Here is a 27,030-nt window from a genome sequence, read left to right as displayed (position 1 = left end):
GATGCCAGCTGTTCATTATACTTACCCACAGACTTTTTACAGGCTTTTGCACAGGAAGTTATGGTTATTAGAGAACCATTTTGGCACGGCATTCTTTGGGACCTGCGTGAACAGGGCAAGAAACAGCCCGTCTCCTTAACCAATTAAGTTGAAGAATTCTTACTGAGACACACAGTCTGATACCAGGAATATTTAATTCAATACCAATTACATATAGAAAGAAAAATAAAGAGAGTGAAAGGAAAATGGATTAGGAAAGGTAAAAGAGACAAAGATAAAGTAAAACATTTATTCAAGTTTAACTGTTTATAATCTCCAACAATAATTCAAATCTGAAGAAATGGGATTTGACACAAAATTAATTTTCAGTGCCAGAGAGGTTCTTTGGCAGTAATTAAGAACCATCATGCCATTAAAAATCCATTTAGGGAATGATAAAGTTCATCATTTTATGATGGATTTAAATGTTAATTTCTGTATTATTTCACAGAACATGGACATCATTGGCAAAGCCAGCATCTATTGCCTTTAATGAGGCCATTTCAGAGGACAATTAAGAGCCAGCCACAATGCTGAGTCTGGAGTCACATATAGGCCAGACTGGGTATGGCATCTAGTGGATCAGTACCACAACTTCATGCATGCTATGTTATTGAATGCCCAATCTCTCAGCAAGATAATGTTATTTTGAAGATACTGCAAGAGCAGGGCAATTCAGACAGTAACTTCCTGCTTTCCACTTTCAATTGCACATGTGTGGTCACCAAAAGTTGCTATTCAGATTACTTTGTAAAAACAGTGACCACTGATATCGTCAATCTAAGCCATTATACAATTCAGCATAGACAGTGAAAAGTGTATGAGAGGAGACATGGTAAGACAGGAGGGTATTTTCTCTCATCTTGGAATGAGACAGGGTTAGAACAGATTGAACCAGTTGCAAATTTTACTCTGATGCAACACCCTAACAAATAGCAACCTGCCTTTTTGCTCAAGTGCTGGCAAATGTGTGTATTTTAACATTTTACTTCAGGTTATTTGGATCAATTAGTAGCATTCTTGTTTCCAAGTCAGAAGGCTGTGGACTCAAGAACTATTTCGCAATTTAAGCACATAATCTAGATTGACACTTCAGTGAATTACTGAGAGGGAGTCACACCTTCCCGATGAAATGTTAAACAAGGTGCCCCGAGTAAGGAATTCACCCAGTAGCTCAGCCCACTGTGCTCCCTCAAACACCACCTCCACAAAAAAATGACAGATTCACTCCTCAATCATCCGAATTCCATTTTATGGGATCTTGCTGAGTACACACGGGCTGCCCCGTTTCCTTACGTCATAACAATGACTACCCTTCAATAAAAGTATTGTAAGTGCTTCGCTGGTTGTAAAGGTGCTTTGGGACATCCCATAATCCTGACTGGCACTGTAGAAAATGCACTATTTTCTTAAATTGGCAATAAACTGCCATTTATATTTTGCAAGCAAAATGACTTTTTTAAATTAAATAAGCATGCCTTAATTTTCAAGATGTAAGAATTTATAAGCTTTTAACATCAAAATGTGCAACTCCCAGTCGCCATCCTTGGTTGCCATGGATACTCCAGGGACAGTGGCCACTTTAGCATCATCCCAGGATAATCATTATAGTTATATTATAGGAAATTATTTTCGCTCATCCCCACCTGACAACCGGCTTCTACTGGCTCCCAATACCTCAAACTTACCGAGAAGTATTTTATTCCAAACCCAAGAGTCTTCGTTCAGTGGGTCTGCACGTTCAGTGTGCTGGCCTCGACCAAATCAGCAGCGCGCATGCGTCCTTTAACGGCAGCGCGCGCACGCGCGCGCCTTTGAACACCACAACCGGCGGAGAAGCGCGCCTGAGTTCTTTCATCAAAACAAAATAATTTGAGCCGACCGTGCGAAAGCGAACCGCAAAAATCAACCTCCCCCTCCTCAGCTAAAAGAAAAAATCCATGACTAGATATCCATTCGCAGAGTGAGACGTCGACGCATTGCGTCCCCACGCACGCGCGCTCACCGCCTCCGCCAAGCAGCTGGCGTATGTAAGAGTCCGCGGTGTGTGCCAAAGTAGTGCGTTCGAGGCGGCGCTGGAGGAAGCGGGTGGTTCGGGTTCAGGTTCGGGTCTTGGTGAGGGAGGGAGGGAGGGAGGGAGGGAGGGGGGGTCGGAAAAAAGAGAGAGAGAGAGAGAAAGAGGATGGAGGGCTTGCTCTAAGACAATAAAATAATGTTAATAATGTCTGCCCGGTGAGATGAGGCTCCGAAATGGGACTGTTCTGACGGCTGTGGTCTTGTGTGGTGTGGTCTCTGTCTCTTGGTACGCGGCGTTCTCCGCTCAGAAAGGTGAGAGACCCTATTTTTTGGGGGGGGGGGGGGGGGGGCGGAGAAATCAAATGGTCAACAAGCGCCCGCCCGCTCCGAGCCCCACCACCCTTTACCATCCATCATCCCCACTCAGCATCTCCCCTTTCCTACTCAGCATCCTCCCAACATCACCCTTCCTTAACGTTGCCCCAGTTATTTCACCCACCCCCCCCCCCCCCACTTTTATTTTTTTTTAAATTTCATCCTCTTGGAATATCCCCACAATTGTCTAGGATTGCTGTTGGTGATTTATTTTCAGACTCCACCACCTTGCTTCATCTTTATTTTTTTCCCCTTAATGTGGATTCAATAGAAATAATTTGCAGCAACCCAAGAGAGTCTCTCTCACCAGTGGGCTGTCCCACCAAACAAAAACAACATCGGACTTGCATGTGTTTCTGTCAGCGTTGAACAGTCTTCCTCTGGGAAGAAGTCACACACACACACACACACACACAAAAAAATGCCAATTCAATTTCAACACTAAACTGTTGTGTTATTATTCATCCCCCGGTCATCTTTGTTTTTCACCCCCCATGTGTTTTTCCCATCCCTGGAACAATGAACCGTTGCTTAAGGGTTTGTGTGTGTGTGTTTTTTGGTTTTTGTGTGATACCAGGTTGCCATTCTCTGTGCTGCCTTAAAATAACGCTGAGAAAAATTACAATGTTCCCAACTTGGGTTTCAATGTTAACTTCGTAGGTCTTTTTTTTTTAAAAAAAAACTGTTTACAAGACGTTGAATAACACTAGCGATAACCCACAGTAATTTATGTCATCGGATGTATCCCTCTTGGGAACGGCTCTGTCCGACTAATTGTTTGTTGTTGTGGGTGGACCCGGTGTTTCGGTTGCGGGGGCCGGATTTGTTCTCCGATGTGAGTTTTTGTGCGTTACCTCAACGCCGCAGCTGGTGCAACTTTTCTTCGTTTTTTTTAATTGGACTCCGAGTGAAGTGCGAGGCTTTGTGTTGGACTTGCGCTTCACATTGTAGATGGGGCGAGGAAGCTTTGAAGTGTTTATCCTTTTGAAGGATTAGTCAGAATGCCTTTGTCTGTAGGATCCCACCGTTTAATCCCCCTCTCTCTTTAATCTCTTTTTACCCCTTCTATAAACGATCTTTGAAATCCTTGCTTTCGGAAGGATCGCACGGCTTTACGTAGAGTTAGATTTCGGGATGCGCTTTATATAATGAACAAGCGCCATCTAAGTTGTAACCGAACTTGTTCTTTTTTATATATTCTTGAATGGGCAGCAACATCCCATGCCCAAGTACCTTTGAGAAGGTGGTCGTAAGCCACCTTATTGAATCGCTGCAGTCCATGTAGTGTAGGTACATCCACAGTGCTGTTAGGAAGGGGTTCCCAGTACTTTGACCCAGGAATTATCGTTACGTTTTCGAGTCCGGATAGTGTGACTTTGAGGGAAAATTGCAGATGGTGATGTTCCCATGCGCCTGTTCTTTTTGCCCTTCTAGATGGCAAAGCGCAAGGGTTTGGAAGTATTGTTGAAGAAGTCTGAGAGAGTTTTTGTTTTAAGTTGTCCTGCCAGTTAAATCATTGGCTTTCGAATGGAACTCAGCAGGTTTGCGAAAGGACCCGAGTTTATGTACAAGCATTTTGTATTTGCAGTTGTTGGGTTGCTAGCATATGATTTGGTATGCTGTCTACGAACACAACGTTTTCGATAATGGTGCCTACCTTTGTGTAGTTGACATCACGTTAGACAGGTGTTGCCCCTAGGAGTATGTCAGTATTTGGAGGGGATTTCTGATGTACTCAAGTTTGTGGGCCACTCCTTTAATCTGGCCTAAAAACAGAGCCAGTGGTAAATATATACAACCTGTCAGTATCTGAATGAAATTGGTTAAAGTTGGTTAATATTTCAGACTCATACTTTTTTCATCAGCTGTGCCTCTTGCCTCTTGGATGCTGTGTCTTTCTGACACTTTGTTTTGTTTTAAATATATCTTTTATGGTTGCTTTTTCACTGCATGCACATAACTTGGCATCAGAAAGGGAGTGGAATTTGACAATGATGATTCCTGGAGCCAACCCTCAAATCGTGTGTCAGCATTACTCCCATTTAAAATGGAAAGATAAAAGACCAATATTATTTCCCTAGTGTGTTGCTTATAGAATGCAAGATGAAAAGTTGTTGCAGGCTATCAGTGTTCTGGTGGGATATAAATTGTATCCTATGGTTCATTTTTATTGTGTCCTTTGAAGTGTATCAAACTGAAACAGTTTATATTGCTACAAGATCTATTACAGCCTAAAACAAGAGCAACAATACTGTATTTAAAATGTATAAATTCATTCTTCATTTCACACAAACTTAACCAGCCTGCCGTTTTTTAATGATTGCTAATCATTGTACCATTCGCAACTGAAGCAATCTGTGTCCATATGCAGCAAGACCTGGACAATATTTAGGCTTAGGCAGATGACTGCAAGTTACGTTCATGCCACACAACTACCAGGCAATGACCACCTCAACAAGGCAAAATTTAACCAATGCTTCTTGACATTCGGTGGTATTACCATCGCTGAAACACCCATTATCAAAATCCTGGGAGTTACCATTGACCAGAAACTGAACTGGACTAGCCATAAGAGCAGGTCAGAGGTTGGGAATTCTGCAGTGGGTAATTCACCTCCTGACTTCCCAAAACCATGGACTCCACTTGCCTGGATGAGTGCAGTTCCAACAACACTCGACACCATCCAGGACAAAGCAATCTTCCTGATTGGCATCTCATCCACCATCTTCAACATTTACTCTCTCCATCACCCACTGATGCACAGTGATAGCAGTATGTACCATTTGCAAGATGCACTGCAGCATATCGCCAAGGCTCCTTTGATAGCACCTTCCAAACTTGTGACCTCCCCAACCTTGAAGGACAAGGACAGCAGATGCATGGGAACACCATCACATTCAAGTTCCCCTCTAAACCACATACCATCCTGACTTGGAACTATATCGCTGTTCCATCACTGTTGCTACCTGTATCACATGGACTGCAGCAGTTGAAGAAGATGGCTCACTACCACCTTCTCAAGTGCTATTAGGGGTGGGCAATAAATGCCAGCCTAGCCAGTGATGCAAACATCCCGTGAAAGAGTTTAAAAAATGATTATTTTAGTTGATGCGCATCTTGGAGTTGTTGCATAAACCTGGTTTGCATTCCCTTGAAATTAGAGGATGTGAGGGGTAATCTAAGTGAGGTGGTTTGCATGAAAGAGGGATTTGATAGGGGTAGATAGAGAAACTATTTCTCTACAATAGCTTGCATTTATATAGCACCTTTTAACATAGTAAAACATTTCCAGATGCTTCTTACAAGTATTATGAAACAAAATGTGACACACAGCCATATAAGGAGATTCTGATAAGAGTTTATAAGGAGAAACCATTTCCAGTGGCAAACGGCTGATAACGACAGGACACAGATTGAAGGTAATTGACAGAAGAATTAGAGATGACATGAAGTTTTATTTTTCTCATGATTTGTTGAGATCTGGAATGTGCAGTCTGAAAGGGTGGTGGAAGCAAATTCGATGATAATTTTCAAAAAAGGAATTGAATAAATGAGTTGATGGGGTTAGATGAAGAAAGGCAGGATGAGGCTTGTGTGGAGCATTGCCATAGCATCCAGGGCTACAGGCCAAGCACTGGAAAATGGGATTAGTATAATCAGATCTTTGTAGGCTGGCGTGGGCACAATGGGCTGAATGGCCGCCTTCTATGCTGTAAACGTCCGAGTCTGGATTGTTGGGCAAAATGGGTTTCTATCCTGTAAGTACTTTGTGTTAAATAGTTGAAGGAGAAAAATATTACAGGGATGTGGGACTAATGGGATAGCTCTTTCAAAGCGCTTGCACCTTCTATGGCCTTCCTCACTGCTGTATCATTCTACTAAAAGCAGTCTTCCCTGATAGAAATTACTGGTTGACCTCAAACATAAGATTATGAGGGGCATGGACAAGGTGGATAGGGAGCAGCTGTTTCCCTTAGTTGAAGGGTCAGTCACGAGGGGACATAAATTCAAGGTGAGGGGTAGGAGTTTTAGGGGGGATGTGGGGAAAAACCTTTTGACCCAGAGGGTGGTGACGGTCTGGAATGCGCTGCCTGGGAGGCTGGTGGAGGCGGGTTGCCTCACATCCTTTTAAAAAGTACCTGAATGAGCATTTGGCATGTCATAACATTCAAGGCTATGAGCCAAGTGCTAGTAAATGGGATTAGGTAGATAGGTCAAGTGCTTCTCACGTTGGTGCAGACTCGATGGGCCGAAGGGCCTCTTCTGCATACTGTGATTGGTGTGGGACACTGCTTCAGCCACGCTTACTAATTGTAGTGAAAACATGCCTTGCACAGTGCATGCAAAAGCGCTTCAAAGGTGCATTTATTTAAAAACATCTCTCACCATCCAGTGATTGAGGGGAAACTTTTGAAGATCAAGAAGTACTTGCATGCTCTTTTTTTCTCACCATGTTACCAAGAAATGCACAGAGTTTACTATCCTAATCCAAATCAAGTCCTATTCACTCATTACGCACCAGGCTCGCTGCCCTACATTGGCTCCTGGTTTAGCAATGCCTTTATTTTAAATTCTCACATTTTATTTTCATATCCCTCCATAGCTTTATCTCCTGCTATCTCTAACCTCCTCCACCTCTATAATCAAAATTCCCTCCAAGGTGTGCAGCAATCCAAAAGTTCCCATTTGGCCACGTATCAAGCTGGCCCCTTTAAGTTACCATATATGCAGGCCATGCTCGTTTCAGGCCTGAGCACTTTTTAAAAAAAGATAAGAGGTGCATTGTCTACCACCACCCCCCTCAAGATATATGTCCTCCAATTTTGGCCTCTTGATCAAATTTTAATCCTTAAAACCTGCTCTTTAACCAAGCTTTGGTCACCTGTCTTTTAAAATCTTGTGTGATATAGTGTCAAGTTTTGAATGATTACACTTCTGTAAAGCACCTTGGGAAGTTTTACTATATTAAAGTTGCTATATAAATACAAGTTGTTGCCATTGTACAAATGTGTATTGAGATCATATTGTCTTATTACTCATTGATCATCCCAACCAACAGATGAGTGATTAGTTAATGAGTGTTTTTGTGATGGTGGTATTTGAGAGAGGAATTTAGTCAGGATACTGGGAGAACATTCTGTATAAATAGTACATGACATATTTTTCATCCACCTGAACAAGATGGCACCCTCATTGTTCTTTTCCATTCCTTGGATGTGGACATCACTGACAAGTCTGGCATCTACTCCCCATCCCTAGTTACCAAAAGGTAATGATAGTAATCTGATACGACGAGGGTGTTATTGGTCTCTGCAGAGGGCAGTTAAACATTAATCACGTTGTGTGGGACTGGAATCACATGCAAGCTAAATCAGATAACATCAGTATGTTTCCTTCCTTAAAGGATAATAGTGAACCACTTGGGTTTTTAATGACAATCTGGTCACTTTTACTCATAACATTTTAAAGTAAAGGTATAGAATACATCACAGCATTGCTTCCTAACCCCTACCTTGGCTGCTATAGCCCTCAGTTATTGCCTTCTATGTGGAGATCCAAATCCCTTTTCAAAGGCTCAGTGCTCCAGTACATTATGTAACAATGATACCTTACAATGACCATCAGTGCCCCATCCTTACCATCATCTATGCATCAATTTGAAAAGGTAACATAGTCTTTTGTCTCTCCACCATGTGCATTTAAAAGAAAAATGTATAATTTGGAACATATCCCAATCTAAAAATACTGCAATGGCAACTTATTATTGGTTTCTTCAACCATCTTGGTTCTTTAGATAACAAGAGATATCTCACCCACTGAAATATTTTGTAATCCATCCTACCCAGTAATGAATGTTTCCTGTCTAGCGAGGGCTTCTAAGCATTATATCAAATCCATTAAAAGGAGAGAGACATAAGCATTGTGATCTGTCTATTGTGTTGAGTTTCTGCAGTTGCGTGAGATGTGTCACATTCCTAGCAGCTTGAAGCTGTGATTCTATACTAATGACAAGAGCACAGTGACAAGTCTTTACTACAACCACTCTAGGTCTTTGAGATAGTTGCTGATCATAGTATGTGGGTGTCTGTAGTATTGAGAAGGCATGGGGTGAAAAATGTAATTGTCTTCCTTCCAAGAGACAATATAACAGAAACACGATGAATGGGACAGATTTTCAACCTTACCCTACCCCCCAACCCAAAAGTAAAAATTATGTTGAGGAATGAGAGCTGCCTAATTTTCAATCCTATTAATTTTAATGTTGATGAAAATCGGGTGTTTTCTATAAGGGAGTAATTTAAGTACCATGTCTGCATGGCAAATTCAAAATCTGGTGTCTTCTCTTCAATTCAGGAAATAGTGTTTGATGAATAAATATTAATAAACACATTTCTTTAAAAATATATAATATTTTATTGTTTGGTTAAAGGGTTTGTAGGACAAGTGATGTGAGGAACCTCACTGCTGGCAATTTAGTGCATGATTCTTGGATTGGCGCAGCTGCAGCAACCACGTTCTTAGCACAAGAAAGCCTGGCTTGAGCATCAGCAAGTCTTCTGGTGTCGCTCCAGCCATAATTCTGTAGAGGGCTGACAGCCGGGCCATGTTTCTTTTGATCTTTTTCAGTGGGTGGCTTCTGGCACGCATTAGGCAGTCTTCCATCAAACCAACTGATCTCTATAGCTTTGAATTGCACTGGGGGCCAGGAGCAAAGAGATTGGTATTCTCTGTACCCTGCTAAACACAGACAGGATTAGTTTCTGTGGCAGTCTGCTGTTGGAAACCAGCAGCCAAAAGGCACTAAAACTGCCTTAGTAAATGCCGTTGCCCCACTAGGTGCTTTTATTCCTCTGATCTAGCTTTGACTTCTAATTTGTCTAACCTGTGATTGTTTAATTCTGTCACTACAGCTGATTGATGTCACCACTATGCTGAATTCTAGTGTAGTGCAAATATATGTGTAACTCCAGGTGGGTTGCAGCCGAGTGGCTGCTGAGTTAGAATTATATTGAAAATCCTGACATGGAAACAGGTCCGTTTGGCCCAGGTAGCACAGATGGTAGTTAACTTGTTGGGACCATACAAATGTTACATATGGGGCCAGTACATTTTACTGCACAATGTGATGCTAAGTACAACATCTTAAACTTCTGCCCAATCTTTGCAAATTTAGCACGAGAGTTGGGAACAAAAGGATACAGATTTAAGGTAACTGATGGGAGAGCTAGAAGAAAGATGAGAAGTTATTTTTTAATGTAGCGTACTCTGATGATCTGGAATGCGCTGCCTGAAGGGGTGGTGAAAGCAGATGTAATAGTAACTTTATAATAGTAACTTACAAAATAGCTGAAGGTGTTATTGCAGTTATTCTTTTACCTCTGAATCTGAACTTCATATTCATGACCATGTGCTTTTCTGATGGAAGGATAGGCAAAGTCTGGGCACTTGTGTCCTTTTGAGTCAATACTATCGACTATTTGTGAAAGGTTGGGCAAGAGGAAAGAGGGGTTTTTTGCTGAAGAAAATATGTTGATGAGGTCAGATGGGAAAGGTTTCTCAGGGTCCTATTTATTTTTCAATTTCTTTAGTGCCATCCACCATTATTGGTGTGGTTAATTCAAGTTTCAGACTTTCATTGTTGAATTGGGGTTTGGTACTGAAATACTCAGTGTTTATAGGAAATCCCTGGATTTTCCAGTAACATGGAAGAGTGACCTTGGCAGCTAAAAGTCATAGAGTCATAGACATTTACAGTACAGAAAAAGGCCGTTCAGCCCATCGAGTCTGTGCTGGTCAAACAAGTACCTAACTATTCTAACCCCATTTCTCAGCATTAGGCCCATAGCCTTGTATGCCATGGCATTGCAAGTGCACATCCAAATATTTCTTAAATGTTGTAAGGGCTTCTGCCTCTACCACCCTTTCAGGCAGTGAGTTCCAAATTCCCACCACCCTCTGGGTGAAAAAAATCTTCCTCACATCCTCTCTAAACCTCCTGCCCCTTACCTTAAAACAATGCCCCCTGGTTATTGATCACTCCACCAAGGGGAAAAGTTCCTTCCTGTCTACCCTCTCTATGCCCCACATAATTTTATACATCTCAATCATGTCCCCCCTCAATCTCCTCTGCTCCAGGGAAAATAACCCCAGTCTATCCAATCTCTCCTCATAACTAAAACTCTCCAGCTGAGCCAACCTCCTGGTAAATCTCCTCTGCACTCTCTCTAGTGCAATCAGAGTTGAAGGGTCATACGAACTTGAAACATTAACACTGTTTCTCTCCCCACAGATGCTGCTCGACCTGCTGAGTTTTTCCAGAATATTCTGGGTTTTTTGTATTTCAAAGTGCTTTCACAACCTCAGGATGTTCCAAAGTGCTTTACGGCCAATTATGTACTTTTGAAATGTAGTCATTCTCATAAGAAATGTTAATTCACACACAGCAAAATCCCACAAATGGCAGTGATAATGATCAGATCATCTGTCGTAGTGACATTGGTTGAGGGATTGGTCTCCGTCGCAGGAGAGAACTCCCCTGCTCTTCAAATAGCAATTGTGATTACATTCATCTGAGAAGGCAGAGCTTCAGTTTAATATCTCATCTGAAAGGTGGCAGCTCAGACAGTGTAGTACTCACTCAGTATTGCGCTGAAGTGTCAATCTGGATTTCGGGCTCAAGCCTTTGGAGTGGAACTTGAATCCACAGCCTTCTGACATCATAACATGAAGGAAACTGTGGTTTTCATACCAATTTCCTCAGTAACCATGGTGGTCAATTTTGCCTGCTACCTTGTTCACACCTTAATCATAATAAATGCTAAAAAGAAAGCACTTATAAAAGTGGGGATGTCAGGGAGTTTTTTTTTCCTTGTTTACAATCACTTTAGTATCTGTGACATATGTAATTGGGAGGAGACCTCAACTTCTGACTAAAACCATTGCGGCATTTTTTAATATCAGTTTTTGTTCTCTTTCAAAAATGAATGCAAACTTTAGTGGACCCATGGAGTCTTTATCTTGCCTATTTGTAATATTCATAACCAAAACTTTTCCAGCTTTTATTTAAGGGAAAAAATGTACAGCTGGTAAGTCAACATCAGGTTGACACTTGGGACAGAAAAATTATTTAGGTCTGTTTTAATAAAAATATTTTGGAGAAATTTTCTTTTGAAAATATTCACTGCCGCTGCCATTTGATTGGAACCTTTTTAAAACAAAACAGGATGATGCTTTCATTTAATTAGTAATTGTATGTATATAACCCAAAAAAGATGGAGAAACTAGGGATTATCCTCCTTAGAGGAGACAAGGTTAAGGGATGATCTAATGAAGGTGTTCAAAATGTATAAGGGATTTTGAAAGAGTAAATAACAGGAGAGTTGGAAACAAAAGAATACAGATTTAAGGTAGCTGATGGAATAACTAGGGGGAAGAGGAGAGTTGTTTGTTAATGCAGATAGTTTGTTATGACCTGGAATGCACTACCTGAAGGGGTGGTGAAAGCAGTTACAATAGTAACTTACAAAATGTGAATTGGATAACTACCTTAAAATGGCAAAAAAGAGAGCTTTGGGGAAAGAGCAGAGAAGTAGAGCTAATTGGGTAGCTCTTTCAAAGAGCTATCCATGAAAAGGATGATGGACCAAATGGCTGCCTTCTGTGATGAACAGGAGTTCAAATTTCATTTGAGAATTTGAATTCACTGGGTGGGGGTGGGGAATTCAAAGCATGAAATAAAAAGTTGGCATCGGTAAAAGTGACCATGAAACCACTTGAATGATCATAAAATCCCAAAATACCCATTTCTTTTAAGGGAAGGGAAGGAAAGCTGCCACCTTTACCTGGTCTGGTCTATGTGCGACTCCAGTCCGCATATCAATGTGATTGACCAAACTGCTCTGTTTTAGCATTGGGAGGTGGGCATTAAGTGTTGGCCTTGCCAGGGATGGCTACACCTTGAGAATGAAGATGCACAGGTGTGGTCAACTGTACCATTACTGATAGGCAAATTAACACTGTCCAAAGTGCCTCTCTGCTGAGTTTCTGCTTCCTGTTAGCCCCAATACCCAACACACTTAACTCAAATGTGTCACCAATCAGACTGAACGCGATGGTACAATTCCAGTCAGAAGGGCAAAATCTAGAGTTGTACTATGGTTTCACTTCACAATTCGGGGATAATTAGTGAAAACAAAATTAAAACGTTTCAACAATTTAAAGCGGACATTTAGTTCAAGTGGCTACTTTGGAATTAATTGTTACAGTTTATCTGCAGCTTCTACCAAAAAATGAATGGATTGCCTCTGTGTGTAATTTCTTTTTTGATTTCTATTCTCAAATGATCAATGGTAATTCTTTCCCTCCATAAATCTAGTCCAGGTTGAGGATTATCTGCCACAATTTGTTGGAGAGGATCATCATAAATTTTTTGTGCCTTTTTTTTTAAGTGGCCTAATTTATTGCATAAATCGTAGCATTATATTTTGCAACAACTGCAGCATAGCTAGGCCAAAACACTTCCTGGAATCTTTTGTTTTTATAATGCAGTCTCTGCTTGCTGTGACAAACCCTAATTTTTATCTGCTGCCTAGGACTGGACGAGTGTAGGTAGTAATACTTCGTGATAGCTCAGGCAATTGTGGGCGGGAGGAAACTGCCTGATTCTCGTATGTCAGATGTTGTGTTTGTTTAATTTCATCTTGAGGAATGGAAATAAATTTGAAAGAAAGAGACTTACATCTTTCACAATCGCAGGACACCCCAAAGCGCTTCACACTTAATCAAGTACTTTTGACTTGCAGGCACTGTTGTAATGTAGGAAACATGGCAGCCAATTTGGGCACAGCAAGCTCCCAACAAACTGCAATGACCAGATAATCTGTTTCAGGTGTTGGTTGGAGGATAAATGTGGGCACCGGACACAGGGGAGAATTCCCCCGTACTCTTCTTCGAATAGTGCCACAGAGTCTTTTGCATCCACCTGAAAGGGCAGACAGGGTCTCTGTTTAACATCTCATCAAAACAATGGCACCTTCAGCAGTGTTGCACTCTCTTCGTACTGCACCAGAGTGATAATCTAAGTTTTGTAAGTGCTTGAGTCTGTGGCATGGGGCATGAAGCCACAACCTTCTGACTCTGAGGCCATTGCTGTTGGCTTTAAAAACTAAGTACAGTTTTGTGTGTGTGTGACTGTGTGTGTGTGACTGTGTGTGTGTGGCTATTCCCTGCATGCCATACAGTTCCTCTGTAATTCAGTGGAGCATTGAATGTCGTTGAACTGTTTGGCAGTGCAAAATGTTTAGATTTTTTTTTCTTTTTGCTGATTTTTAAAGGATGTGGGCTTTGCTGGCTAGGCTAGCACTCATTCCCCATTCCTAATTCCACTTAAGATGGTAATGACCTGTCTTCTTGAACCGCTGAAGTCTCTGTGATGTACGTACACCCACAGTGCTATTAGGAAGGGAATTCCAGGATTTTGACCCAGCAACAGTGAACGAACGGCAATGTATTTCCAAATCAGGATGTTCAGTGGCTTGGAGGAAACTTGCAGATGGTGGTGTTCCCATGTATCTGCTGCCCTTGTCCTTCTTGATGGCAATGGTCATGGGTTTGGAAGGTGCTGCCTAAGGAGCCTTGATGAGTTTCTGCAGTGCATCTTGTAGATGGTACACACTGCTGCCACCGAGCATTGGTGATGGAGGGAGTGAATGTTTGTGGAAGAGGTGCCAATCAAGTGGGCTGCTTTGTCCTAAATGGTGTCAAGCTTCTTGAGTGTTATCCAGGCAAGTGGAGAATATTCCATCACACTCCTGACTTGTGCTTTGTAGATTGTGGATAGGCTTTGGAGAGTCAGAAGGTGAGTTACTCACCTCATGATTCCTAGCCCCTGACCTGCTCTCGTAGCCACATTATTTATATGGCTAGTCCAGTTCAGTTTCTGGTCAATGGTAACCCCCAGGATGTTGATAGTGGAGGATTCAGTGATGGTAATGCCATTGAATGTCAAGATTAGGTTCTCTCCTGTTAGATATGGCCATTACCTGGCACTTGTGTGACGTGACTGTAACTTGCCACTTGTCAGCCCAAGCCTAGATATTGTCCAGGTCTTGCTGCATTTTGACATGGACTGCTTCAGTATCTGAGGAGTCGCGAATGGTGCTGAACATTGTTCACTCATCAGTGAACATCTCCACTTCTGACCTTAAGATGGAAGGAAGGTCACTGATGAAGCAGCTGAAGATGGTTGGGCCTAGGACACTACCCTGAGGAACTCCTGCAGTGATGTCCTGGAACTGAGATGATTGACCGCCGTCAACCGTAACCATCTTCCTTTGTGCTAGGTATGACTCCAACCAGCAGAGAGACTTCCGCCTGATTCCTGCTGACTTCAGTTTTGCTAGGGCTCCTTGATGCCACGCTTTGCCAAATGCCATCTTGATGTCAAGGCTGTCACTCGCGCCTCACCTCTGGAGTTCAGCTCTTTTGTCCATGTTTGAACCAAGGCTGCAATGTCAGGAGCTGCGTGGTCCTGGCGGAACCCAAATTGAGCATCAGTGAGCAGAATTGGTCAAGCATTACCTCATTTTGCAATTAAGATGTAGCCAGAAGCATCTAGGCACTTGAAACAATACTATAGTGTTGACTTGCACTTGGGCTGCACCGCACATAAAGGCCACACTCCAAACTTGGAGCTCTTGGTGGGGGAAGGAGGAGGGGGAGTGAAGAAATAATTTACTTAAGTTGCATCCTAATGCTATTTGACTTAAAATATGTCACTCTAGTACAATATTTAGCTCTGTTTTGATCATTTTTTTTTTCAAACATCTTCACGGGTCAGAAATTATTATTGGCTTTGACTTGTAATCTGTTAATCTTTGATTTAGATACTGGATGCAGAATTCAATGCTTTTTCCATTTAAATAAAGTGGAGGAGTGCTATTCAAAAATACCGCTTCTCTCATTATCACTTAATGATAAAATTTTAAAAATATTATACAGCACATAGGAACAGGAGTAGACTATTCAGTGCCTCGAGTCTTTTCCATCATTCAATGTATGCTAATTTCATCTACCCACTTTGGTTCTGTAACCCTTAATCCTGTAGCTCTGGGAAGAATAAAGACTTATATAATATTACCAATATAATAAAACTCCTTTATCCCTCAAAAATTTACGTGTCCCACTGGGTCATTGTTAAATCATAATCAGTAGCTTGTAGCCAACCTGGGGACATTACACAGCATTTCAGCTCAAAATCAGGCCATTTGACCCAATAAATTTGTACTAGTATTTATGCTCCACATGAGCCTCTTCCAGCCTTGCCCCATCAATATATCCTTAGTAGATTCAGAGTACTTTTACCCTGTCTCTTATAAACTGGATTAAAATCCATAAATTCAAGCATGAAAAACGGCTACATCAGTGACTGATGGTGTATATGCAGGGATGGTGTACATCTATATGGGAGGTCTTGTGGTGCAATGGGTGATGTCCCTGCCCCTGAGCCAGAATCTTTGGCTTTGAGTCCCATTTCAGGAAGGTGTGTTCATAACATGGCCAAAAAGGTTGATTATCAACCTGTAAATCATTCCAATACGCCTGTGGTAGGGAGTAAGAGTGGGTAAGTCTCCTGGTAAGCCACACTTGTTGCAGAGCAGTGCCCCTCAAGCTATAGTCTCTGGGAACAGGCTGGCGACATGTCCCAAGCAAAACTAACAATGGAAACAGACTTAAGCACATGCTTTGTCTGCCTCATGTGATGTGGGAATGCCTCTTATGTCTCTGTCTATATAAATACTCATATGCCTATATGCAGCATTGGCCCATATACCTGACGAGTTGTGCTTTTGGTCACCTGTGAAACTATGGGCCAACAAGATCTGGATATTAGGTGAGAAACACTTCATTCAGAGTGTAAAAAATCAAACATAATATCCTTAATTTGTCCTTTGGTCTTTGACATTTGTGGGTAACCTTCTTCAAAGTGTTCTGTGTCTTAATTGCCAAACTTATGAAAATAAAGTGATTTGCACTAAGTGCAACTGTGCAGTCTCTTTGTATCTACTTGAACACCTAGCCCTGTGTCTCGTGGTTAGCAATCTGGTTTGTACTGAATCAACAGGATGAGAGCTATACATAAAGAACACATTGACAGATTGCTAGCAGCATTCCTTGTTTCCTTGCCTTTTAGCATGTTAGGACTTGAATTGGAGGACACAAGATTGGACTTGTGATTGCTTCCTACCTCATCACGCCAAATTGTCTACTTCCCAACTTTGGGTGAAGCATCAGGGACTTTGAACAGGGGTGAGGCACTTATCCCAGGAAGTAAATTTCACTTGTACCCTAATGCATTTTAGTATGAAATGTCTGTACAGAAAAGATAATGATATTAATTGTTAATCAGGACTGAACAGGCTGCAGGTGCTTTTTATGTCAGGAGGCCAAGACATGACCCAATCATGATCATTAAGTTTATGAAAAGTTTTGTTAGGGTAGATGTGGAGAAGCTGTTTCCACTGTGGTGCAGTCCAAAATTAGGAGCCATAAGTATAAGATAGTTGCTAATAAATCCAACAGGGAATTTAGGAGAAACTTCTTTCACTTTCTAACAACTATCTGGGTAAACCTTCTCACCACCACCACCTTAAGGGCAACTAGAGATTGGCAATAAATGCTGGCCCAGCCAGTGAAGCCCACATCCTGTGAATTAATTTAAAAAAACTGGCCACTATAAGGCGTAGATGAGGAGAATAGCATTGATACAATTAAGAGGAGGCTAGATAAATACATGAGCGAGAAAGGAATAGGACGATATTTTGGTAAGGTGGGAGGAGGCTCGTGTACAGCCTAAACACCATTACGGACTATTTCTGTGTTTTTTGTATATTATTTTATTAAAGACCATTACTGGGGTTCTGTTTATGTAGGCTCTTCCCCGCACTAAGTGCTGAAACCTCAATGTTTTTCATGTGAGCATTGAATCATTGAGTGGCAACAGGTTATCCTTCAATCACACGTGACTGCTTTCCAACAGAAGTGGCTGGATAGGGATTAGGGTGCATGGGATCTTAGGCCCTCGGTTTACTGAAGTCAATAGAACAGATGTATTATTGCAGATAAAGGTTTAGTATATCTGAATCAAATGATCCTATTAGTGGAGGGTGTGACAATTTATCTTATTAATCCTGCAGTGCTCAACAGCTTAATTCTGAAATGCTGTACAATGTAATCCTGTGGAAGGAATATACTTTCATTTTTTTTCCTTGAATTCACTAAAATATTGTTGCCTAAGTCAGTGTCCTGATTTTCCTTTTTTCTTTTCCTTCTTGAAGGCTGTAAACAAAGTCTGGGTACACTTTCACAAGTGATATGAGCTGTCTGTGCCTGTGTAATCTTACTCCGGGGTTGTTGTTTTGATATCTCCACGCTGTTCATTGGAGAACAGTGTGAAATAGTGGAAAAGATTCTTAGGCTCTGAAGAAAGGTCATACAGACTCGAAACTTTAACTCTGTATTTCTCTCTCTACAGCATGTCAGAACTGCTGAGTTTTTCCAGCATTTTCTGTTTTTGTTTCAGATTTCCAGCATCCACAGAATTTTGCTTTTATCTTACATTCTTCGGCTGTTTTAACAGTGTGATAAATGTAAGCACAGCTTCCAAGGCCATGACTATCTTTCTCCCAGTCAATAGTAAGATCAGACCTATCCGCACAGAGGTTTTTATGAGCTCCCACCAATGAGGGGTAGATTATTCGCAACCTTCAGGAGCAAGGATCCAGGCAGCTAGATGTTAACCCTGAATTCTGAACTGGGGGTCCTCATTCAACGGGACTGTCTGGAGGGGTTTTAAACCCTCCACCTTCTGACTCAGTTGGGAACGCTGGCACTGAGACAAAGGTTCATAATCCTTTTTCCTGACTTCCCTGAATGGTCACTTCCCACCATTTTTGCAAGCAATGCTTTTTGTTGGGAATTTTCCTCCTGTGTTGATGACAGGAACATCTTGACACCTTTTTTAATGTAGGGAAAGCATCTTTAGGCACATTTGAGAAAGAGTGTGGTGGGCCTTATGCCTTTATAGGGAGTTGAGAGGTGACCAAAAGCCTGGGTGAAGAAATAACTAATTTCTGTATCTTGTTGAATGTGGCAAGGGTCTGTTGTTCCTCTGGATGAATAGAAACTGTCCATTTTCCCATATCAATCCATGCTACTGTTAATGCTGCGCATGATCTGTCTATTTCAGCCTTAAATGTATTCAATGATGGAGCATCAGCAACCCACTGGAGGAGAGAATTCCAAAGATTCACAACCCTTTGAGTGAAGAACTTTCTCCTTGTCTTAATCCTAAATGATTTGCCCCTTATTGTGGGACTGTGCCCCCATGTTCTAAATTCCCCAGGAAACAACCTTTCAGATTCTGCCCTGTCAAGCCCCTTCAGAGTCTTGCTTGCATGCATACAATCTTACAGACAAACATACAAATTAGGAGCAGGAGTAGCCATTCGGCCTCTCCAGCCTTCTCCACCATTTGATAAGATCATGGCTGACCTGATTGTGGCGTCAGCTCCACTTTCCTGTCTATCCGATATCACATTTGATTCTAAGACAAAAGCAAAATACTGAGGATGCTGGAAACCTAAAACAAAAATTGCTGGAAAAACTCAGCAGGTCAGACAGCATCTGTGGAGAGGAAGACAGAGTTAATGTTTCGAGTCTGTATGACTCTTCATCAGAACTAAAGAGAAATAAAAATGTGATTAAATATAAACTGTTTAAGGAGGGTGGGACAGGTGGAGCTGGATAGAGGGCCAGTGATAGGTGGAGGCAAAGGAGAGCTTGCCAAAGATGTCATAGACAAAAGGCCAAAGGAGTGTTGACGGTGGTGATATTAGCTAAAGGATGTGCTAATGGTGACATTAAGGGTAGAAAGCAGGATGAGCAAGGGACAGATAGCCCTAGTAGGGGAAGGGATTGAAATAGGCTATAAGGTGGAGATAAAACAATGGATGGAAATAAATTTTAAAAATAACAGGTAAAAAAATATATATAATTTTTTTAAAAAGGGGTGAGGATCGAGGAGAGAGTTCATGATATGAAGTTGTTGAACTCAATGTTAAGTCCGGAAGGCTGTAAAGTGCCTAATCAGAAGATGAGGTGCTGTTCCTCCAGTTTGCGTTGAGCTTCACTGGGACATTGCAACAGGCCAAGGACGGACATGTGGGCATGAGAGCAGGGTGGTATGTTGAAATAGCAAGTGACAGGAAGGTCTGGGTCATGCTTGCGGACAGACCGAAGGTGTTCCGCAAAGCGGTCACCCAGTCTGCGTTTGGTGTCTCCAGTGTGGAGGAGACAGCATTGGGAGCAGCGAATGCAGTAGACTAAATTGAGGGAAGTGCAAGTGAAATGCTGCTTCACTGGAAAGGAGTGTTTGGGCCCTTGGATGGTGAGGAGCGGGGAAGTAAAGGGGCAGGTGTTGCACCTTCTGCGGTTGCATGGGAAGGTGCTGTGGAAGGGGGTTGAGGTGTAGGAGTGGACCACGGTGTCCCAGAGGGAATGGTCCCTACAGAACAAAAACAGAATTACCTGGAAAAACTCAGCAGGTCTGGCAGCATCGGCGGAGAAGAAAAGAGTTGACGTTTCGAGTCCTCATGACCCTTCGACAGAACTAGTTCTGTCGAAGGGTCATGAGGACTCGAAACGTCAACTCTTTTCTTCTCCGCCGATGCTGCCAGACCTGCTGAGTTTTTCCAGGTAATTCTGTTTTTGTTTTGGATTTCCAGCATCCGCAGTTTTTTTGTTTTTATCTTTGGTCCCTACAGAATGCTGATGGGGGGGTGAAGTTAAGATGTGTTTGGTGGTGGCATCGTGCTGGAGTTGGCGGAGGATGATCCTTTGAATGCGGAGGCTGGTGGGGTGATAAGTGAGAACGAGAGGGACCCTATCATGGTTCTGGGAGGGAGAGGAAGGTGTGAGGGTGGATGCGCGGGAGATGGACCGGACACAATTGAGGGCCCTGTCAACCACCATGGGTGGAAAACCTCAATGAAGGAAGACATATCAGAAGAACTGTTTTGGAAAGTGGCATCATCAGAATAGATGCGACAGAGGTGAAGGAACTGAGAGAATGGGATGGAGTCCTTACAGGAAGCAAAGTGTGAGGAGCTGTAGTCGAGGTAGCTATGGGAGTCGGTGGGCTTGTAATGAATATTGGTGGATAGTCTATCACTAGCAATTGAGATAGAGAGGTCAAGGAAGGGAAGGGACGTGTCAGTTATGGACCATGTGAAAATGATGGAGGGGTGGAAATTAGAAGCAAAATTAATAAATCTTTCCAGGTCCAGACGAGAGCATGAAGCGGCACCCAAGCAGTCAATGTACCGGAGAAAGAGTTTTGGGAGGGAGACTGAGTAGGACTGGAACAAGGAATGTTCCACATACCCCATAAAGAGACAGGCATAACTGGGGCCCATGCGGGTACCCATAGCTACACCTTTTATTTGGAGGAAGTGAGAGGAGCTTAAGGAGGAATTGTTCAGTGAGAGAACAAGTTCAGCCAGACAGAGGAGAGTGGTGGTGGATGGGGATTGTTCTGGCCTCTGTTCAAGGAAGAAGTGGCCTCTGCTTCTCATCATCCAAGGGCCCAAACACTCCTTTCAAGTGAAGCAGCACTTCACTTGCACTTCCCTCAATTTAGTCTACTGCATTCGCTGCTCCCAATGCTGTCTCCTCTACGTTGGAGACACCAAAGGCAGACTGGGTGACTACTTTGCGGAACACCTTCGGTCTGTCTGCAAGCATGACCCAGACCTTCCTGTCACTTGCTATTTCAACATACCACCCTGCTCCCATGCCCACATGTCCGTCCTTGGCCTGCTGCAATGTCCCAGTGAAGCTCAACGCAAACTGGAGAAACAGCACCTCATCTTCCGATTAGGCACTTTGAGTTCAACAACTTCATATCATGAACTCTCTCCTCCATCCTCACCCCTTTTTAAAAAAATAATAATTATATATATTTTTTTCCTTTCCCACCTATTTCTATTATTATTTTTAAAAGTTATTTCCATCCATTGTTTTATCTCTACCTTTTAGCCTATTTTGATCCTCTCCCCCCCCCAACCCCACTCAGGCTATCTGTCACTTGCTCGTCCTGCTTTCTACCCTTTAATGTCACCATTAGCACATCCTTTAGCGAATATCACCACCGTCAACACTCTTTTGATCTTTTTTTTTAATGACATCTTTGGCAATCTCTCCTTTGCCTCCACCTATCACTGGCCTTCTATCTAGCTCCACCTGTCCCACCCCCCTTTAAACAGCTTATATTTCACCACATTTCTATTTCTCTTTAGTTTTGATGAAGACTCGAAATGTTAACTCTGTCTTCCTCTCCACAGATGCTGTCAGACTTGCTGAATTTTTCCAGCTATTTTTGTTTTTGTATCACCTTCGACTCCCTTGTTAATCAAGAATCTATCTAACTTGGCCTTAAAAATACTCAACAGCCCTGCCTCTACAGCTCCCAGGGGAAGAGAATTCCAGAGACGAACGACCCTCTGAGAGAAAACATTTCTCCTCCTCTCCATCTTAAATAGGGGACCTTTTATTTTTGAACTGTGTCCCTAGTTCTGGTATCTCCCACAAGGGGAATCATCCTCTTGATATCCACCTTGTCAAGTCCCCTTAGGATCTTTTATATTTCAATAAGATTACCTCTCATTCTTCTGAACTCAATGGATATAGGCCCAGCCTTGCCTCATAAGAAAACTCCTTCATCCCAGAAATCAGTCGAGTGAGCCTTCTCTGAACTGCTTCTAATGCAATTGTATCCTTTCTTAAGTAAGGAGACTTGATGAGACCACCTGTAATTCTTCTAAATTCTAGAGAGTATAGGCCCAATTTATCCAGCTTTTCATCAAAGGACAACCCTCAGCAAACTTAGATAACGAGACTGAGTAATTTACCTGTCATTAACATAAATTGTAAATAGCTGAGGTCCTAGCACTGACCCTTGCAGCAACCCACTAGTTACAGCTTGCTAATTTCGAAATGCCCTGCTTATCCCTAGTCTTTTGCCTCCTTTCTGTTAACCAATCCTCTACAAAAACAGAATTACCTGGAAAAACTCAGCAGGTCTGGCAGCATCGGTGGAGAAGAAAAGAGTTGATGTTTCGAGTCCTCATGACCCTTCCACAGAACCAAACTTCTATCCTTGTGAAAATATTATCCCCAACTCTAAGCCCTTATGTGTGTACTCACCTTATCAAGTCTCTTTTGAAAATCCAAGTGTACTACATCTCCTGGTTCCCCTTTTATCTCCCTACTAGTTACATCATCAAAAAAAACAAATTTGTCAAACACGCTTTTCCTTTTGTAAAACCGTATATGATCAGGCAAATTTTGTTGTTAAGCCTTCCCACTCTGGTTAAAGAAGCTTCTTCTGGATCCGGTGGTGGTTTTATTAGTGACCATATTTTCTTCATGGCCCCTCGTTTTGGTCTCCCCAACAAGTGGAAACATCTTCTCTGAATCTACTTGTCAAATCGCTTCATAATTTTCAAGATCTCTATCAGGTTGTCCATCAGTTTTCTCTTTCCTAGAGAAAAGAGCCAAAGCCTGTTCAATTTTTTTCCTAATAGGTATAACCTTTCAGTTCTCATCTTTTCTTTGCACCTTGCCCTGTGCCCTTTGATCCTTTCTGTAAGGTGGAGACCAGAGCTGTTCACAATCCTCTAAATTGGATCTAACCAAGGTTCGACAGATGCTTAACGTAACTTCTTTGTTTTTCAATTCTGTTTGTCTAAAAATGAACTCCACTACATTGTGTTTGCTTTATTTATGGTCTTGTTAACCTGTGGGCTACTTACGGTGATTTGGCTGTTGGATCTGTGATACGGATGTTTGCAGATTTTATACTTTTTTCACGATAATGCTGGTTGGGTTGCTCCACTATTCACTGTACTGTAGATAACACATTGGCAATACTGCAGCACGTAAAGGACATTGCTGCTCCTATAAAATTGTTGGATTTTTTTTTTAATCCTCAGTTTTTTTAATTGGGTTGCTAAATCACAGCTTGGATCATGTGCCTCTGTCATTTGGCCATTTGTGTTCTAAAGCTAGCACAAGATCTATGCCAGAACTTTGTTCTCTGCTCTCCAAACCTCAGGCCTTCCAAAATAACACCAGGCCTTTCAAAATAACACCTGGATTACTCTTGCCCATCATTCTTATTTTATATTAATTCTCCGAATGTGAATGTTGCTGGCAGGCTGGCATTTATCGCCCATCTCTAGTTGCTCGTGGTAGTGAGTTTCTTTCTTAAACTGTTGCAGCCCTTGTGATGTAAGTACTCCCAGAGTGCTGTTGGGGAGGGAGTGCCAGGATTTTGATCCAGCAATGATTAAAGGAATATATTTCCAAGTCAGGGAAGTGGATGACTTGGAGCAGAGCTTGCATTTGTCTGCTGCCCTTGTTCTGCTGGGTGTTAAGGTTTGTGGGCTTGGGAGATGTTTTCAAAAAACGTTTGTGGATGATATACCCTGCAGCCCTGTTGTGCCGGTGGCAGAGGGAGTAAATGTTTGAATAACTGGGTGGGGTGCTGGTCAAGCGGGCTGCTTTGTCCTGGGTGGTGTTGAACTTCTTGAGCGTTGTTGGAGTTGCATCCATCTAGGCCTGTGGAGCATATTCCTTGCACTCCTGCCTTGTGCCTTGTTCTGAATAAGTCATATTGTACTCGAAACGTTGATTCTGTTTCTCTCTCCACAGCTGCTGCCAGACCTGCTGAGTTTTTCCAGTATTTTCTGTTTCTGTGCCTTGTTGGTGTTGTAGGCTGGATTTTAGCTCCTGGGGAGCTGGATTGGATTTCGCAGGGAAATGTGGAGTTGAACAAGAAACCATTCAGCTTTCAGTGGCAGGGCTGGAGAATTTAGCTCTAATTAGAGCTAGCATGGGCTGGAGGAACTGAATGGCCTTTTTTGTGCTGCATATTCCATGATTCTGTGTGAGAACCTGGCTGCTGAGCAGGCTTTTGGAGCATGCCAAGTAGCTGACCCCAATCCTGTCATCACTCAACTTCTGCACAGGTGCACATACTGTCCTCCTGAAACTGATCAAGAGTAAGAGGCTTGACTGATTTCTTCATTTAAAAAAAAACTCACTGGCCTAAGGAGCTGAATAGTCTGAACATAGAAGCATTGTGTCAGGACCAAAGCTAATAGCATGCTTTGACTTGGAACACTGAACGATAAATGGGTATTTATGAATTTGACTGGTAATTTCAGATAATATGTTTAAGAAGAGAATTATTGTAATATTGTTACTAAAATGTTAAATCTGTGCTTCTGCTTTCAGAGGGAATAAACAATTTGATTTTTTTATGAGTTTGACATTTCTCCTGTCTGTATAGACTGAAAAACATTCTTGTTTACTGTCCAACTAAAATCCTCCTGTCTGTTCCAGTGAAAGCAAGACAAGTTCCTCAATGGTCTATCCTCGTGCTGCTTCGAGAATAGGTTGCACTAATGATCTCACCTTCATGTTCTTGAAATAGCCCTTGGGGTTTCATGGCTGATGAAATCCAGCAGTGTGCCTGCTAATGACCCGGTCCTTGATTCCTTCGTTCTCCACGTTTGTTTCTGAGCCTGGACGTCGGTTTTTCAATGGTCTAATTTAACTCTACCCTGGGATCATAGAATGACGCAGCAAAAAGGGAGGCCATTTGACCCTCATGCCTGTCCTGATTCTTTGAAAGAGCTATCCAATTAGTCCTATTTCCCTGCTCTTTCCCCACAGCTCTTAAGTTTTTCTTTAAGTGTTTATCCAATTCCCTTTTTGAAAATTATTTTTGAACCTGCTTCCATTAAACTTTCAGGCAATGTGTTCCAGATCATAGCAACTCGCTACTTTTTTTTATCCTAATGTCACCTTTACTGCTTCTAATTACTTTAATTCTGTACCCTCTAGTGCCACTCCTTCTGCCATCAGAAGCAATTTCTTGAAGGATTTTGAACACCTATCAAATTCTCTATACAAAAGTTAACTTAACCCCAGCCTCAAGGACCTCAGACTTGGACTCCCATTCTCCTCCTATTATTCCCTGCCAGCGCTTTGTTTATAACCGGGACATGTTGTTCCTAATTGTTGTGTGCACATGCATGTTTCTCTCTGCATTCCACAAAGAGCCTATTTGAGGCATTTGTTACTGCTTCCTTATAAGCAGTAACCTTTTATTTTATTAATTTATGGGATCTTTGCATCGCTGGCTACACAGGCATTTATTGCCCATCCCTAATTGCCCTTGAGAAAGTGGTGGGTGAGCTGCCGCCTCGAACCACTGTAGTCCCTGCAGTGTAGGTACACCCAGAGTGCTGTTAGTGAGGGAGTTACAGGATTTTTACCCAGCAACAGTGAAGGAACGGCAATTCCAAGTTAGGATGGTGAGCGACTTGGAAGGGAATTTCCAGGTGGTCGTGTTCCCATGTGTTTACTGCCCTTGTCCTTCTGGATGGCAGCAGTTGTGGTTTGGAAGGTGCTGCCTAAGGAGGCTTGGTGAGTTTCTGCAGTGCATGTTGTAGATGGTACACATTGCTGTTACTGTGGGTCGGTGGTGGAGGGAGTGGGCTGCTTTGTCCTAGATGGTGTCAAGCTTCTTGGAGCCGCACTCATCAATCCAACCAACTCTATTCTCCTCTCTTGCCTCCTGCCTAGAATTTCCGCTGGGGAGGTAACCTTACCAATCTCCATTCCCCTTCAGCTGGCCTCACCTATCATTGTCCCCTTGTACAAATTACCATCAACATACTTTTCTGCATTTTCCTCTACAATGTCAGTTCACTAGCAGCAAAGAAGTTGCCATCCACGCCCTTCTTATGGAAGAGTGCATTGACATATTGACATCCTGGCTTTTAACAGAAACTTGACTCATGGAAGGCAATCAGGAGTTTGATAAACAGCAAGATTGTGTTTTCCATTCCACTGTGCCTCTTGACAGCTTATGTGATTTCCCTTCACCACCACACACCCCCCCCCCCCCCCCCCCCCCCCCCCCCCCGCCAACCACCGCCGCCGCCGTAATTTTGTGAATATATAAAATCAGCTTGTGTTTGCTATATAGGTGGCACAAGCAAATAAATGCTCCTGTAGGCTGCTCCTGAAAGCTTTACCTGCCTTTTTAAATATATTTTCTCAATATTTTGCAGAGGGAGCTTACAATGACCACAAAGCACAAAGCAACTGTATCTGAACCTACTCCATTGCATACACGTATGTGTAAATCTTTTTAAGTAGCCAGATATGGTTAATGCCAGTGGTGACAGTCTGTAGACAGTTTCAAATCCTACCAGGGCAGTTTGAGAATTTGAGTTCAGGGGGGTAAAGAAACCTGAAAGTGAAACTAACTGGAAGTGACCATGAAGCTTTTTGGATTGTCAAAAGATAAATAACAGTTGTTTCAATAAGGAAACAAAACCTGCAGCACTTTCCCACTGTGGGACTATTTGTGACTCCAGTTGCCTCAATGTGTTTGACTCTTAACTGGTCTCTGAAGTAGCCTAGCAAGCCCCTCTATTTGATCAAAAACTGCAACAGCAGTTGAAA

At 42.3% G+C, this 27,030-nt stretch overlaps 1 protein-coding gene across 1 annotated transcript in view; it reads left to right on the top strand.

Annotated features, from left to right (window-relative positions):
- The first annotated feature begins 2,201 nt into the window (after window positions 1–2,201).
- The window catches only part of mgat4b (alpha-1,3-mannosyl-glycoprotein 4-beta-N-acetylglucosaminyltransferase B), a 261,750-nt gene continuing 236,921 nt past the window's right edge, over window positions 2,202–27,030 (top strand). The window contains exon 1 of the mRNA XM_041193895.1: window positions 2,202–2,367. Coding sequence (XP_041049829.1) covers window positions 2,277–2,367 — 91 coding nt within the window. The 5' untranslated portion in view covers window positions 2,202–2,276. The remainder of the gene's footprint in view (window positions 2,368–27,030) is intronic.

The sequence above is a fragment of the Carcharodon carcharias genome, chromosome 8 (genome assembly GCF_017639515.1).
Source record: "Carcharodon carcharias isolate sCarCar2 chromosome 8, sCarCar2.pri, whole genome shotgun sequence".
In the NCBI taxonomy this organism is placed as follows: Eukaryota; Metazoa; Chordata; class Chondrichthyes; order Lamniformes; family Lamnidae; genus Carcharodon; species Carcharodon carcharias.
The sequence above is the reverse complement of the archived record's forward strand: the minus strand, read 5'-3'. Positions and strand labels throughout refer to the sequence as shown.